At 47.4% G+C, this 13,733-nt stretch overlaps 1 protein-coding gene across 3 annotated transcripts in view; it reads left to right on the top strand.

Annotated features, from left to right (window-relative positions):
• TRABD2A (TraB domain containing 2A) overlaps positions 1 to 11,061 on the top strand; it is a 62,380-nt gene extending 51,319 nt beyond the window's left edge. For 2 of the 3 annotated variants that reach the window (XM_020969510.2, XM_020969508.2), the window contains 2 exons: positions 8,796 to 9,071; positions 10,587 to 11,061. In XM_020969510.2, the coding sequence (XP_020825169.1) occupies positions 8,796 to 9,071; positions 10,587 to 10,770 (460 nt within the window). In that variant the 3' untranslated portion in view covers positions 10,771 to 11,061. Of the gene's footprint in view, positions 1 to 147; positions 222 to 8,795; positions 9,072 to 10,586 lie in introns of those variants that run through there. The other variant, XR_002321164.2, reaches the window with a different exon arrangement.
• Positions 11,062 to 13,733: the final 2,672 nt, after the last annotated feature.

The following is a 13,733-nucleotide window of genomic DNA, read 5'->3' as shown; positions in this document are numbered from 1 at the left end:
TTCCATATCCCCTCCTAAACTTCCCACCTGCAGGGGACAGACGCTCTCAACCCGTGCCTGAAGGCTCTCGTTCTGGCCTTAGCCCTGGCTGTGTGGCTTCCAGTTCCCCTTTGCTGTGGGCAATGGTCCAAATGCCTTTTTATTCAGTTCCTAGGTCTGAGGCCATCTCATCCGCCTTGTCTCTGCCGGACCTCCATGTGGGCTTGAGCACTCAGCAGTAGGTAGGTGATGCCCCATTTGTTTGTTTTTGCTGAATTCTTGAGCTCTGCTGACCCAGCTTAAATGTCCAGGCTTCCTTAGCATTGGCCAGTTGTAACACCGTAGACTTGTTAGAGGAGGAAACCACCTGAGAGGGCATCTACTCTGGTTTGGGGTCTGCTGAGGCCAGCTGCCACCTCCCACCGTTTTTAATAATATTTTGGTTTTCCCCCAATTATAAAAACAATTTTTAACATTCACTTTGAAAAATATTTGAGTTCTACATTTTCTGTCTCCCTCCCTCACCTTCCCCCTTCCTGAGATGGTAAGCAATTTGATATAGATTATACCTGTGCCAGCTCCTCCCCTGACTTCTTAAGGTTGGTTGCCTGTTTCTGCCTTATCCTTAGTTCCAGCAGGGTGGGGACCACCTTGGCCCCTGAATTTCTAATACAGGCCTGGCAGTACAAGGAGACAATCTTCCATTCCCTTCTTGCATCCTTAGAGCAGGCCCTGGCAGGATGGGGGTCCTTTGTATAGAAACAGCCTTTGACATGAATTTGCTGGTGGCCCTGGACGAAATGACCTCCAAGATACAGGAATCTTAACTTTTTTGTGCCTTGTATCCTTTTGGTGAAGCCTCTAGACCTTTTCTTAGAGTAAAGTTCTTAAATGCATAAAATAACATGTAACAGATTACAAAGGAAACTGATTATCTTGAAATACTTTTAAATGTATATATGTATTTAAAAGTTCATAGACCTCAGGGTAAGACACCCTAAAGTCTTTTCTAACTCTAAATCTATCTCTCCATGATGCCATTTAACCTTTCTCAACCTCAGTTTCCTCATCTGTAAATTAGGGATAATAATAATATAATAATAATATAATAATAATAATAATAATGATAATGATAATAATACCTACCTCCCAGGGTTGTTATGAGGATTAAATGAGATAACATATGGAAAGTGCTCTGCAAACTTTAAAATGCTATATACTGTCATAATTAATACCAGAATGTTCTAACTATAATACAATATTGCAATAATAGAATAAATATTAGAAATATGTAACAAGCAATATAATTATTTATATCATATGCCATAAATAATATAATTAATAACATAACCAAGTATACATTTTATATAAATAATATAGTTAATATCATAATATTATATTAGGACTTATAATAATATAATAATAATTATAGTATTGGGGCAGCTAGATGGTGTAGTAGATAGAGTGTAGGCCTGTAGTCAGGAAGACTCCTCTTCCTGAGTTCAAATGTGGCTTCAGACACCTATTAGCTGTGTGACCTTGGGCAAATCACTTAATCCTGTTTGCCTCAGTTTCCTCATCTGTAAAAATGAGCTGGAGAAGGAAATGGCAAATCACTCTAGTATCTTTGCCAAGAAAACCCCAAATTAGGATCATGAAGAGTTGGACATGACTGAAAGACAACTGAACAACAACGTAATTATAATATTAATTACATTTTCCACAATTATAAAATAATATTATATGTCTGTGAACCAGGGCCTTCTCCCTTTAAAGGGCTCTTTTTGGATTCCTCTTGGAAATCTGTCACCAGAGAGGAGGATGAGAAGGCAAGGTTACCTAGGCTTTGTCTGGGGTTGTGAGGGCTTAAAGCTGCTTTCAGCCCCAAGTGGGAGTGATTTGATCTCTAAGAAGTGTTTTTAGGGGCAGCTAGGTGACGCAGTGGATAGAGCTCTGGCCTTGGAGTCAGGAGGACCTAAGTTCAAATCCAGCCTCAGATACTTGACCCTTATTATCTGTGTGACCTTGGGCAAGTCACTTAACCCCGATTGTCTAAAAAGAAAAAAGGAAGTGTTCTTAGCTTTCTAGGATCATAGCGTGAGAGTCTGAAGGGACCTCAGAAACCATGTGGTCCAAACCCCCTCATTTTACAAATTAAGATATTGAATTAAAGGAATGTTAAAAATTATTTTTACATGTAATTGGAAAATAAAGACATAAAGATATTGAGGTTAAGTTACTTGCTAAAGGTCATATAGGAAATACGTATCCGGGGCAGGATTTGAACCTAAGTCCTCTGATTTCATAGTCTGTGTTCCTTTCAGTGGGACCATCCCTGGCACAGGGATAACCATCTCATGGCTGTTATTAGTAATAGAGTTTTCCCATTCTCACTTAGCTCGTAGCTGAAACATCAGACTGCCTACATGATCTTGTGATGACAAATATCTTAATATTTAGAAATATCAGGATAATTGGAAATGTCCCACTGTGTGAAATGCTCAGTGTTGATCTGAATATTTGGTATCCCTCACCCAGAGTCTTTGATTTTGGGCTTTCCAATCCTGGAGACCCAGGGCTGTAAGTGAGGCTTTTGTTCCAATTGGGAGGTTGCTGGAAATAGTGATGAGAATTTAAAAATGTTAGCATGAGGACATATGTTAGCACAGTGATAGAAACAGGAAACACCTATCATAAGGATCCCTTCAGGCCTCAGCATGACTTTGTTTAAATATGTGATATTATTTGTGTTTTATTGCATTTTAATTTATCTTGTTAAATATTTCCCAATTACATTTTAATCTGGAGTCAGGAAGAGCTGAGCTCAACTTTGACTTCACACATTAGCTGTGTGACCCTGGGCAAATCACTTAACACTGTTTGCCTCATTTTGCTCATCTGTAAAATGAGCTGGAGAAGAAAATGGCCAACCACTCCAGCGTCTTCGCCAAGAAAACCCCAAATGGGATCATGGAGAGTTGGACAAGACTGGAAAACCACTGAGCAACAATGTTTTAATCTGGTCCGGCTTACACTCTGTTGTGTTGTGGGTCCACGGAAGTATGTTTGATCCCTCTGGTGTAGACGGACTCCCTCATTTAACCCCCGGGGCTAAGAGAGGGTAAGGGACTTCCCCAAGATCCCACACTTGGTGGGTGACAGGATGTCTCTGTCGAATGCAGCTGAGCCCACAGCGGTGTTGGGGGATAGAGGCGTGCATGAGCAGTGATGGTCAGAAGAGCCCTGGGGAGAGCACCAGTCAAACTGAGAGCAGCACAGAACCCGGCAGGCTCATGATAAAGCAGTAGACATAGCCTGCATCTTCAAAGAGACAAAATAAAAGTAGGAATTCGAAACTAAAGGTTGGGTTGGAGGGACGGGACTGCAGCTTGCCTAAGATAAGATGGGACGAAGTAACATAGGAAAGAATTGTTAGAAGGTATGCAGTCCAGCCCCCTTTCATTTTACAGATGTGGAAACTGAGGTCTAGAGCAACTAAGTGCCTTACCTAAGGTCTCAAAGTGATTGGTAGCAGAGACAGCATTTGAACTCAGGTCCTTTGACTCCAAATCTAGCAGATCTCCCCTGTCTGAAGTGGAGGATTCCCACTGAGGCAGAATGGGAATCAGAATGTCGAGGTGGAAGGGGTCAGATGATGGCCATTCTTGAAAGCCGTATCTGGATATGAGGATGGCAGGCAATGAAAAGCCCTGAGTATTCTCGGGTAAAGGAACGAGTGGCATGATGATAACAATAATGATGATGAGGATGAGGATGGAAACTGAGATTTCCATAGTCCTTTGAGTTTTGTACTGTTCATTACATATATTGTTTCACCAAAACCTCAAAACGGTCTTGGGAGGGTGGGTGCTCTAGAGTATCACCCCTGTTTTACAGAAGAGAAAACTGAGGTGTTAAGTGGCTTGCCTATGGTTATACAACTAGTAGGTGTCAGGTAGGATTTGAACCCAGCATTCTTGGTACTAAGAATTGCCTCTCGGTGGCTGGGGTGAATATGATCAGAGAGGGATGACGATCTCATTTGAAGAATTTGTGATAGAGGAAAGTTAGGCACAGTGTGAAGCATACTGTAGATTTAAGAAGGCCAGATTTCAAAGAATTTAGAGAAAAGATGATGGTAATGACATTTATTTGAAAAATCAAATTTTTCAGCTATCAAGCATTTTAAAAAATATCTTCTACTTTCTCCCTTCTACCCCAAAAGGCAGAAAATCAAAATCTTCCTAAGAAATCAGCATTGTCAAGCAAAATAAATTCCTACATATGCCATGGGCTTGGCCTTTAAACCTTAGCCTAGCAGTGGTTTGTAGGATGGATGGAAAGGGAGGAGTTGGGAGTGGGAAGACTAATGTCCAGGTACTGGCAGGAATCCTGGAGTGAGGACTGGCTTGGGAGGCAGGTGGGGACCAGTGAAGTAGAGAGAAAGGGGTAAATTTGAGAGAGATTTTGAAGGGAGAATTGACCAGACTCAATGACAGCAGTGAGGAAGAGAGGTGTCAAAGATGGCGCTAAAGATTGGCAGACCATTGATGCTGATCGACAGTGACACAGCAGGGCTGAAGAGCCCTTGGATGGGGGAGACGCATTTGGTTTTGGACATGTGAATTTTGAGGGGGTGGAGAGATGGCCAAACAGAGATATCCTCTAGCCAAAGGGGAGCTGGGCCTCAGTGGAGACAGAAATTTGGGAAGCAGGATCCCAGGTCTAGAGCCGGAAGGCACCTCAGAGACCATGTTGTACGACTCCCTCATTTTACAGATGAGGAAACTGAGGTCCGGGGAGGTGCAGCAGCTTCGTAGGATCCTGGGTCAAGATCTCCCTCTCTCCTCTGGGGTTTACTGGCTAGATTTTTTTCTCAAACACCAAGCCTCAAACCCAATCCACTCCGGAGCTCATGGATTGGACAGTGGGTCCCTGCCCAAGCACTACTTGATGGTGATTTTTTGGGCCCTCCTGACTCAGAATGAATGTAAATAGTGACTGTTTCTCTTTTGGCCAGCAACCCTGAGGGTCTTCCACTCTCAGTTTGATTTTTTTTTTTTAAAGGGCCATACTTGACTCATTTCTGAAAGTGGCCTATTTACCTCATTCAAAGTGAAAACCTGAAAAGACCTTAGCTTAAAAGGGCCAGGGTCTCCCACTGCATCCTGGTCCATCTCCAGTCGTCCTGATGAATATCTGGCCACTGGACCCAGATGGCTGTGGAGGAGAAAGTGAGGCTGGTGACTTTGCACATCCTTCCTTCACTCAAATCAAAGTCAGTTGCAAGTCATGTCATCATCTCCCTGATGTCATGGTGGAATTTGAACCCACATTTATCTGACTAGGTTTAGGACCCTGTAAATATGTCACACTGCCCCTGATCAGGTTTGAGGGGGAGAATAGAATGCTTCCTTCCTAAGTGCATGTGAAACCCCGACAGAGGCCAGAAGAGTATGCCAAGGAGTCAAGCCACGTCCACGTCATCCTGCTCTGAAGGCAGTGTGTGGAGTGTGTGGAGTGCCAGACTTGGGTCCAAATGTCCCCCAGCCTCAGTTTCCTCATCTGTAAAATGAGGATAATCAGAGCACCTACCACCGAGGGTTGTTTTGAGGATCAAATAAGGTAACCTCTAGAAGGTGCTTTGCAAACCTTGAAATGTTAGTGCCAGGTGCATTCGGCCAATATAATAATTATAGCACACGCTTAGCTAGTGCTTTAATCTTTTGAAAGCACTCTGTGTGTCATCTAATGGGATTTTCACTGTAATCTTGTAAGATTGGTGCTCTCATTATCTCCATTTTACAGAAGAGAAATGGAATATGAGAAAGGTGAAGTGACTTGCCCAGGGTCACACAGCTAGTGTCTGAGGCAGGATTAGAACTCAAGATTCCTCACTGTGTCACCTAGTGGAATTTGAGCATACAGCAGCAGGCGAGTCACAGAAAGAGACTTGGCCGTTTGCAAGTGTTGCTCCATCTGAAAATGGGCTGAGAGTGCTTGGATCATCCAGGCATGTAGGGAAGGTTAAAGGGAAAAGGAAGAGAGACAGGCACATAGCTCATGTTGAAACCAAGTCACTGCTCCCTTAGGCCATTGCTTGGGGGAAAGGAAGCTGCTCTCCTAGCCCAGGCCTGTCCCAGGCCAATGGTGAGAAAGGCAAAGCGTGGCATTGGCTTTGCCCCATCTCGGCTTTTCCTGGCCTCCTAGGGCCCTCTCTCTGTCCCTTGGTTGCTCAGGGTTCTTTATGGGCAGAGCATGGGGCCTGTAGTCAGGAAGACCCGAGTTAAAATCTCCCTCAGGCACTTACTAGCTGTGTGACCCCAGACAAGTCGCCAGATCTCTGTCTGCCTTGGTTTCCTCGACTGTGGGAGTCTGTGGAAAGAATACCTCCCCCAATTGTCCATATAGAATTGGGCTGACTGGCAAAAGGACAGTTACTGGAGAAAAGACAAGATTGAGTCAGACTGAGCTTGTCTGAAGCAGAGAGAAGGGAAGCCCCTGAAGGGGGGTGCTGGATAAAAGCTGGGGCAGGGAGTGCAGAGGGCAGACCCCTCCAGGGGAAGAAGCTCTATGGGGTCCTTTTCCCATCTCCTCCTGTGTGCCGAGGAGCACCTGGTATTGGCTGCAAGATGGGGAAGCCTTGCCCTATGGGGGGCATGCACCCGCCATTAACCAAATAACACTAGGGGGGGACCAGGAGTCCCTTCTGGCTCGGAGATCTGGCTACCAGCCATAGCGTCTGCTTCTCAGCCTGCCTCTGGGGATGGAAAGGCCTCGTGGCACATACACCGAGGCTGGGTCCCGATGCTGTGTCTGCTCACTGGGGAGGGAGCGGACAGAGAGGGTGCAGGCAGAGGAGCCCACCAGGATCCTGCCTCTGCCTCTTAAACTGGACCTGAGTTTCTTCCTCTGTAAAATCAGAATGAAGTGAGAGGCCGCATAACCTCACCCCCTGCTGAGCCAGCAGCAAGGGGTGATGCCCATCTGGGGACCTACTCCCGAGTGTGTTCTGGTGGTGACTTCTAGTCACCCGGGGCCAAGAGGTGGAGTCCCCAGGAGCTGTCGAGCACTGGGGCTCGCCTCCCTTGCTCCCCCACCAGTCAGGTGTGAGCTACGGTATCTCCCTGGAGTGGGCGGGCGATGGGCGAAATGGACTCTTTGTCAAGAATACTTCTTGGTCCTCATTTTCCCTGGTGAGGCCCTTGAGGATGGCATCGAGTCCTCTGGAAAGGCCTAGACCAGGGGATCATAGTATTAGAGCTGAAAGGGTCCTGAAAAGTCATTGAGTCAAACCTTGTCATTATACGGATGAGAAAATGAGGGCAGTTTAACCTTGCCTCAGGTCAGAGGTGGGATTTGAATCCAGATCCTCCAGACTCTTAGCTATTTAGGGGAAGGGAAAGGGTATAAGCATTTCTACAGTGCCTGTTACATGCCCACCACTGTGCTAAGCACTTTATAAATATTATTTCATTTGGTTCTCTCAAGAACCCTGGGCAGTAGAGGCTATTATTATCCCTATTGTACAGATGAGGAAACTGAGGCAGTTGGAGGTGATGTGACTTGCCCAAGGTCACACAGCAAGGAAACGTCTGAGGTCAGATTTGAACTCAGGTCTTCCTGATTCCAAGCCCAGCAGTCTATCCTCTGTATCTCTCTAGCGGCCTCTACCCCCGTCCACTTGTTATTTTAGAAAACACTTAGGATCTTTGGAAGGAAACACGGATGTGCTTTTACTTGTGTATTTGCCCTCTTGCTGGTGGTGGTGAGGTGTATGGCAGACGTTGTACTCCCCACGCTGAGGGGTGTTTGCGTATCACAGCTATCCATGCTGTCATTCTATCACATTGCAGCCCCCCCATCCCCCCTTCAGTTTCTCTAGCAGCGGCAGGCCCTTCCAGCAGAGTATAAGCTCCTTGAAGGCAGGGTGGGCTCACTTTTCTGTCTGTTCCCAATGCCTGGCATGGATAGTGGGCGCTTAGCTACTTGCTCATTGATTGATTTCAGAGTGGGGCCTTTGTGAGATGGGAATGAATAGTGGTCACCTGTGCTTCGCTTCATCCCACAAACAGAATTAAGCACGCTCCTCCTCCATTCCCCTTTCCCATCCTTCAGGGATTTCGGCAGGTGTTCCCAATGGTGGAGGTTGGGAGCGAGGGGGAGCATTAAACAGAAAAAAGGAATCTCTTCTTATTGGGATTGGAGAGGGTGTAAGGGTGTGGGACATGCCGGGAGAGGCAGCTTGTTGTAGGGGATAGAGAGCTGGCCTCATACCCAGAAAGAGCCGAGTTCAAGTGCTGACTCTGTCACGCACTGGCAGTATGACCCTGGGCAAGCCATTTAGCCCCATCTAGTGTTCTAGGCAACTGTTGGGAGACTCCAGCTGCCCAGAAGGTGCTGACCTGGTTGGGTGGAGGGAATGTCCTATCCCAGTAAAATCTCTGGGCCCGTCCCTGTCCCTAAAAAGTGTGATTTTTAAGCACGTCACCTTCCCCCTCCGCCAGTCACTAAGGCCCAGAAGCTCACACATTTAGGAGTCTAGACCCACCCATTCATTTTACAGATGAGGAAGGTGAGGCCCAGGGAGGTCCAGTCACTTGCCCACGGTCACACAGAGTAGCCAGAGGGTGTGCTTAATGTGAACTAGCTGGCATGAGAGCCCAAGAAGTGTGCTCCTTCTTTCTCCAGCCTTCCTGCTGCCTTTTTGGTTTGGTTTCTGTGGGAGTCTGTTTGTTGTGAGGCTAGTGACATGGGGTGGGGGTGGTCATATTTGATTTCCCTCCCCATGACCTTTCAAATGTTTTATTTGCCAGTGAGAAGACCAGGAGAACCCCTTCCACACTGTCCCCCCTTCCCCCTGCCCACGCACCCTATGGGATCTCCAAGGCATCCAGTCCCCTCGGGCAGCCAGGGGAGGAGGAGGAGGAAGAGGAGGAGGAGGAGGAGGTGCTGCTGCCCCACCTGCTTCTGCCGGGGAATGCTGACCTTTTGGAGAAGATGGACAGGAAGTACAGGAAAAAGAAAAAGAAGCAGCTGAAAAAGCAGAGGCTTCGGCAATTCAGCGACCTGTGGGTGCGCCTGGAGGAGAGGTCAGTGTCAGGGTTTGCTCTTGTTTCGGTGGGCCGCTGACCTTCATCCCTAGGGTGGGAGACCAAAGGCGGGCATGAGAAGGGGGGGAGAGGAGAGGGAGGTGGATGGAGAGAGGGAGGGAAGAGGGGGAGGATGGAGAGAGTGGGGAGGGGCGGATGGAGAGAGGGAGGAGGGAGAGGATGGAGAGAAGGAGGATGGGGAGGATAGAGAGAAGGAGGAAGGGGGAGGATAGAGAGAAGGAGGAAGGGGGAGGATAGAGAGAGGGAATAGGATACAGAGAGGGAGGACGGGAAGAGGGAGAGAGGGGGAAGGGGGAGGATAGAGAGAGGGAGGAAGAGGAAAGATGGAAAGAAGGAGGATGGAGGGAGGGAACAGGGGGAGGATGGAGAGAGGGAGGAGGGAGGAGGATACAGAGAGGGAGGCGGGGAGGGCAGAGGAGGAGGGATAGGCGCTAGGCGGGGACAGCAGGACCGACCATATGAGAAAGCCTTCTCCACTTCCCCACTTTTCTTGGACCGAGGCGACCTGAACCTGCATTTTTGGACAATTTTTCTTGTCACTTGCTTTTCATCTCCTCACAAATGTCGTAGGAACGTAGATTTAGAGCTGAAAGGCTACCCAAGGGGTCACTGAGTCCAGCCCTGTCATTTTACAGATGAATAAACTGAGGCTGGCCAATTCACCAAACATTGATCAAGGGCTTATTGTGTGCTGGGCGCTCAGTAGAGGTTAGGTGGCTTTCTCAGGGTTACCCAGCGAGGACGCGTCTGAGGAAGGTCTTCCCCTATGCAGTGGGGACTGTGAGAGGGATGTGGCATCTGCCGTGCAGACGAGGTTTAGGCTTGTCCTCCTTAGCCCGTCTTGGGCTCAGAAAACAGGGCTGCTTACAGGGGGTGGAAGTGCAGAAGGGCGGATTTTAATTCAACAGAATGAAAAGCTTCCCAGCAGAGAGAGCTGGCCAGAAGGAGAACGGATTGCCTTAGGAAGGGGTAGATTCCCCCTCATGAGGTATCCATGAACAAAGGTTAGATGAACTGTTGTCCAGGATATTGTGGAGTGGAGTTTTGAGACAGCTAGGTGCCCCCGTGGCTAGAAAGATGTCCCCAGAACTCTGGCAGACCGGAAATAAAATCCAGTGTCAGACACGTCCTAACTGTATGACCCTGAAAAGGTCACTTAGCTTCTGTCAGCTTCAGTTTCCCTATTTTTCAGTAAAATGGGCATAATAATGACACTATCCTCCCCCAGGTTGTTTGAATAAAATGAGATAATATTTGCAAAGCGCTTTATAAGCTCCATAAATAATAGCTATTATTATTTATCTTCTTTAAAACAATGTACGTAAAAGGGTGAGCTGTTCTACTTGGCACGTGTTAGGCACTTAAATGCTTGTTTACTGATCGATTGTGCCATTTTTCATTATTCAAGGACCTGTGGTTTGTTTCATCGTCAGTGCTATCGCTTCCTGGCTTGGAGGTAATGAGTCTTGTCATTCTTTTCTGTTCTTCTCCTAGCGCTCCAGCTCCACTTCCTCGGATCCGAATCGTCAATGGGTACATCACGGTGGAACCTCTGCTGCCGGGCCACAGGAGATCGCCCCACACCCAGACAGTGTCGAACAGTGCCTGCTTGTCACTCTGGACACTTTTGTTTAGGTTGCTGACTTTGGCCCTTCAGACTGAGATCACGCTTCTCTAAGACTTGTCCCACGCGTCCTGGTCTCCTTTTCTCCGAGCCTTGTACAGACTGAAAAGACGAAAGACCTTCGTACCTGTTACTTGAAAGAATCTTACCCTTCCTATTTGGGCTGTTTCGATTCATCTGACGCACCCTGTGTGGAAGACACGCTTTGCAAGCCATTTGGTTTTATTCTTCTCTTTTTGAAGAATGATATCCACGTTATCCCAGAATGCTTTGGGGAGATGTATCATGTTGTAAGATAGCTGTAATTTAGCTCTATTGAAATCATTAAATACATTTTGGTCTAGACTTTTTTATCCTTTTCCTGTGCTGCTACAGGAATGCCATACAAATAACTGGCTGGGTTCAAGTTCTGCCTGTGACCCATCCTGGCTGTGTGACCCTGGGCATTTTCCCAGTGCCAGGGAAATCTCTAAGACTGTATGATGCAAAGTAAGTGCTAATGTGTACTGTTAGAAGAAGTTCTTCCCTGGAACAGCCTATCTGGATCAGTCAGTAAGCATCTATTAAGCACCTGCTGTGTGCCAGGCACTGTGCTAAATGCTGAGGATACAAAGAAAGATCAAAATGGTCCCAGCCCTCCAAGAGCTCACATACTAGTGGGGGAAATGGCAGGTATGGAATACAGGATAGATACAGAGTAGAAGAACATGATCTCAGAGGGAAAGGTACCAGCAGCTGGGGAGGTAGGAAAGTGGGACCAGGGCCTCTCTCTCTCCTCTCTCTCTCTCTCTCTCTCTCTCTCTCTCTCTCTCTCTCTCTCTCTCTCTCCCACTCTCTCCACTTCCCTCTCCCTCCCTCCTTCCTTCTTTCCTACCTTCTTTCTTTACTTCCTTCTTCCCTCCTTCCCTCTCTCTCCCTCCCTCCCTTCCTCCCTCCCTTCCTTCCTTCCTTCCTTCCTTCCTTCCTTCCTTCCTTCCTTCCTTCCTTCCTTTCTTTCTTCCTTCCTTCCTTCCTTCCTTCCTTTCTTCCTTCTTCCCTCCCTTCCCTCCCTCCTTTCCCTCACTCCCTCCTTCCTTCCTCCCTCCCTCCCTTCTTCCTTCCTTCCTTCCTTCCTCCTCCTTCTTCCTTCCTTCCTTCCTTCTTCCTTCCTTCCTTCCTTCCTTCCTTCCTTCCTTCCTTCCTTCTTCCTTCCTTCCCTTCCTTCCTTCCTTCCTTCCTTCTTCCTTCTTCCTTCCTTCCTTCCTTCCTTCCTTCTTTTCCTGAGTCTCTCTGTCTCTCAGGCTGGAAAAGCAGCAGCCACCTGTGGGGTTGATCCCACTACTGATCGGCATGAGAGCTTTGACCTTTTCCATTTCCAACCTAGGCCACGTTGGCCCCTCCTTGGGCAAACTAGTGGCCTGTTACTCTCAGGGGTTTACCAGATTGACGTGGACCTAGTGTGGATGTCTCATTGGCTTAGCCCACTGAAGCTTAGAACTCCCAACATCTGCCAGTGTCAGTTTCTCAATAACTGGGATTACGGGTAGAAGTCACCATGCCAGACTGAGCTGTGTCTTAAAGGAAGCCAAGGAAGCTAAGAGATGAAAGTGAGGCGGGAGGGCACTCCAGGCATAGGGTACAGCCAGCAAAGGTTCAGAGATGGGAGATGGAGTGTGGGAGGAAAAGCAGGTAGGCCAGTATAGAAATAAGTACTAGGGATACAAGAAGAGGCCAAAGAACAGTCCTCAAGGAGTTTACAATCTAATGGGGCGGGTGGCAAGGGAACAACACGCAGACAGATCTATAAAACAAGCTACGTGCAGTATCTTAGCACTGTAATGCTGGATTGGAAGTCGGGGGACCTCCATTCTCCTCGCCCTGTTGTTGTCTGGGCATTCAGTATTGTCACTCTTGGGGGTTTTCCTGGCGAAGATGCTGGCGTGGTTTGCTCTTTCCTTCCCAGTGGATCACCCTTTCTCAGAACTCTCCACTATGACCTGTCCACTTTGGGTGATCCTGCATGGCAGAGCTCGCAGTTTCCTTGAGCTACTCAAGCCCCTCCTTCCACCCCCACCCTGCCCCCACCATGAAAAGGCTGCAATCCTGGAGGGGCGTCTTGGTCCTGCCCCAGCTTTACTTTGTAACTTTGGGTAAGTATCTTGGAATTGTGTCTTTCAAAAATGCATTTAAAATGGTTTCTTATTAGTTTAGCAGAAACATGACCAGAAACAAAAAGAATTGTCCAGGTTGTTTGAACAACAGCAGGTGAAATGGCTAGGTCGTCAGACAGTTTAAAGAACCTTTCTCACCGTAATCCTGAGGTGTGGTCATTCTGAGTTTATAGATAAGGAATCTGAAGCCCAGGGAAGGGCAGTGACTTATCCAGGGTCACCCAGCCCTAGATCTCCCATCCCATGGTCTCTCCACTGTGATATGCCATGGCTTATGGTCAAGCAATTACAGTTGCTGTTGGTATGACGCTTTGATACCTGGGAACATTTTACAATATTTAAAATTATTTAACAACATTTTAAAAATGTATTGAACCCCTACCTACTCTTTTGCCTTTCTTAGTCTCAGTTTCCTCAACTGTCAAATTGGAGGCGGGGGCTGATGTTAGAAGAGCTCCAGCTGTAAGACCATATATACCTCAGCTACAAGATGAGGTTAGCTAAGAAGATCTCTCAGAGCCAGGGGCGTGAGCTTGGGAAAATCCCTTCCCTTTCCCGGACTCAGTTTCCTTAGTTGTAAAATGAGGGGAGGTGGTTTTAGGCTCTAAGGGCCAGCTGTGAGACCTCCCCTCCTTGTTTTTCTCATCTGCAGAATGGGGAGGATGGCCTTTGAGGGGAATCCCATGTTCCTTCTTCCCCATGACAGTCAGTCATGTTTTAGCTAAAGCTCTTCCCCTTCCGTGACTTAATCAGTGGCGATACATTTTCACCCCAGATCCAAAGTGCTTGGAGCTTCGTGAACGTCTCCCAGAGCCCGTGTGTATGGCTGAAGCATCCATCACCCCAAGGCTAGGCCCAGTGACAGCC

This window comes from Phascolarctos cinereus, unplaced genomic scaffold (assembly GCF_003287225.1).
Source record: "Phascolarctos cinereus isolate Bilbo 61053 unplaced genomic scaffold, phaCin_HiC Scaffold_2;HRSCAF=192, whole genome shotgun sequence".
Lineage (NCBI taxonomy): Eukaryota > Metazoa > Chordata > Mammalia > Diprotodontia > Phascolarctidae > Phascolarctos > Phascolarctos cinereus.
This window is presented reverse-complemented; position numbering and strand designations above follow the sequence as displayed.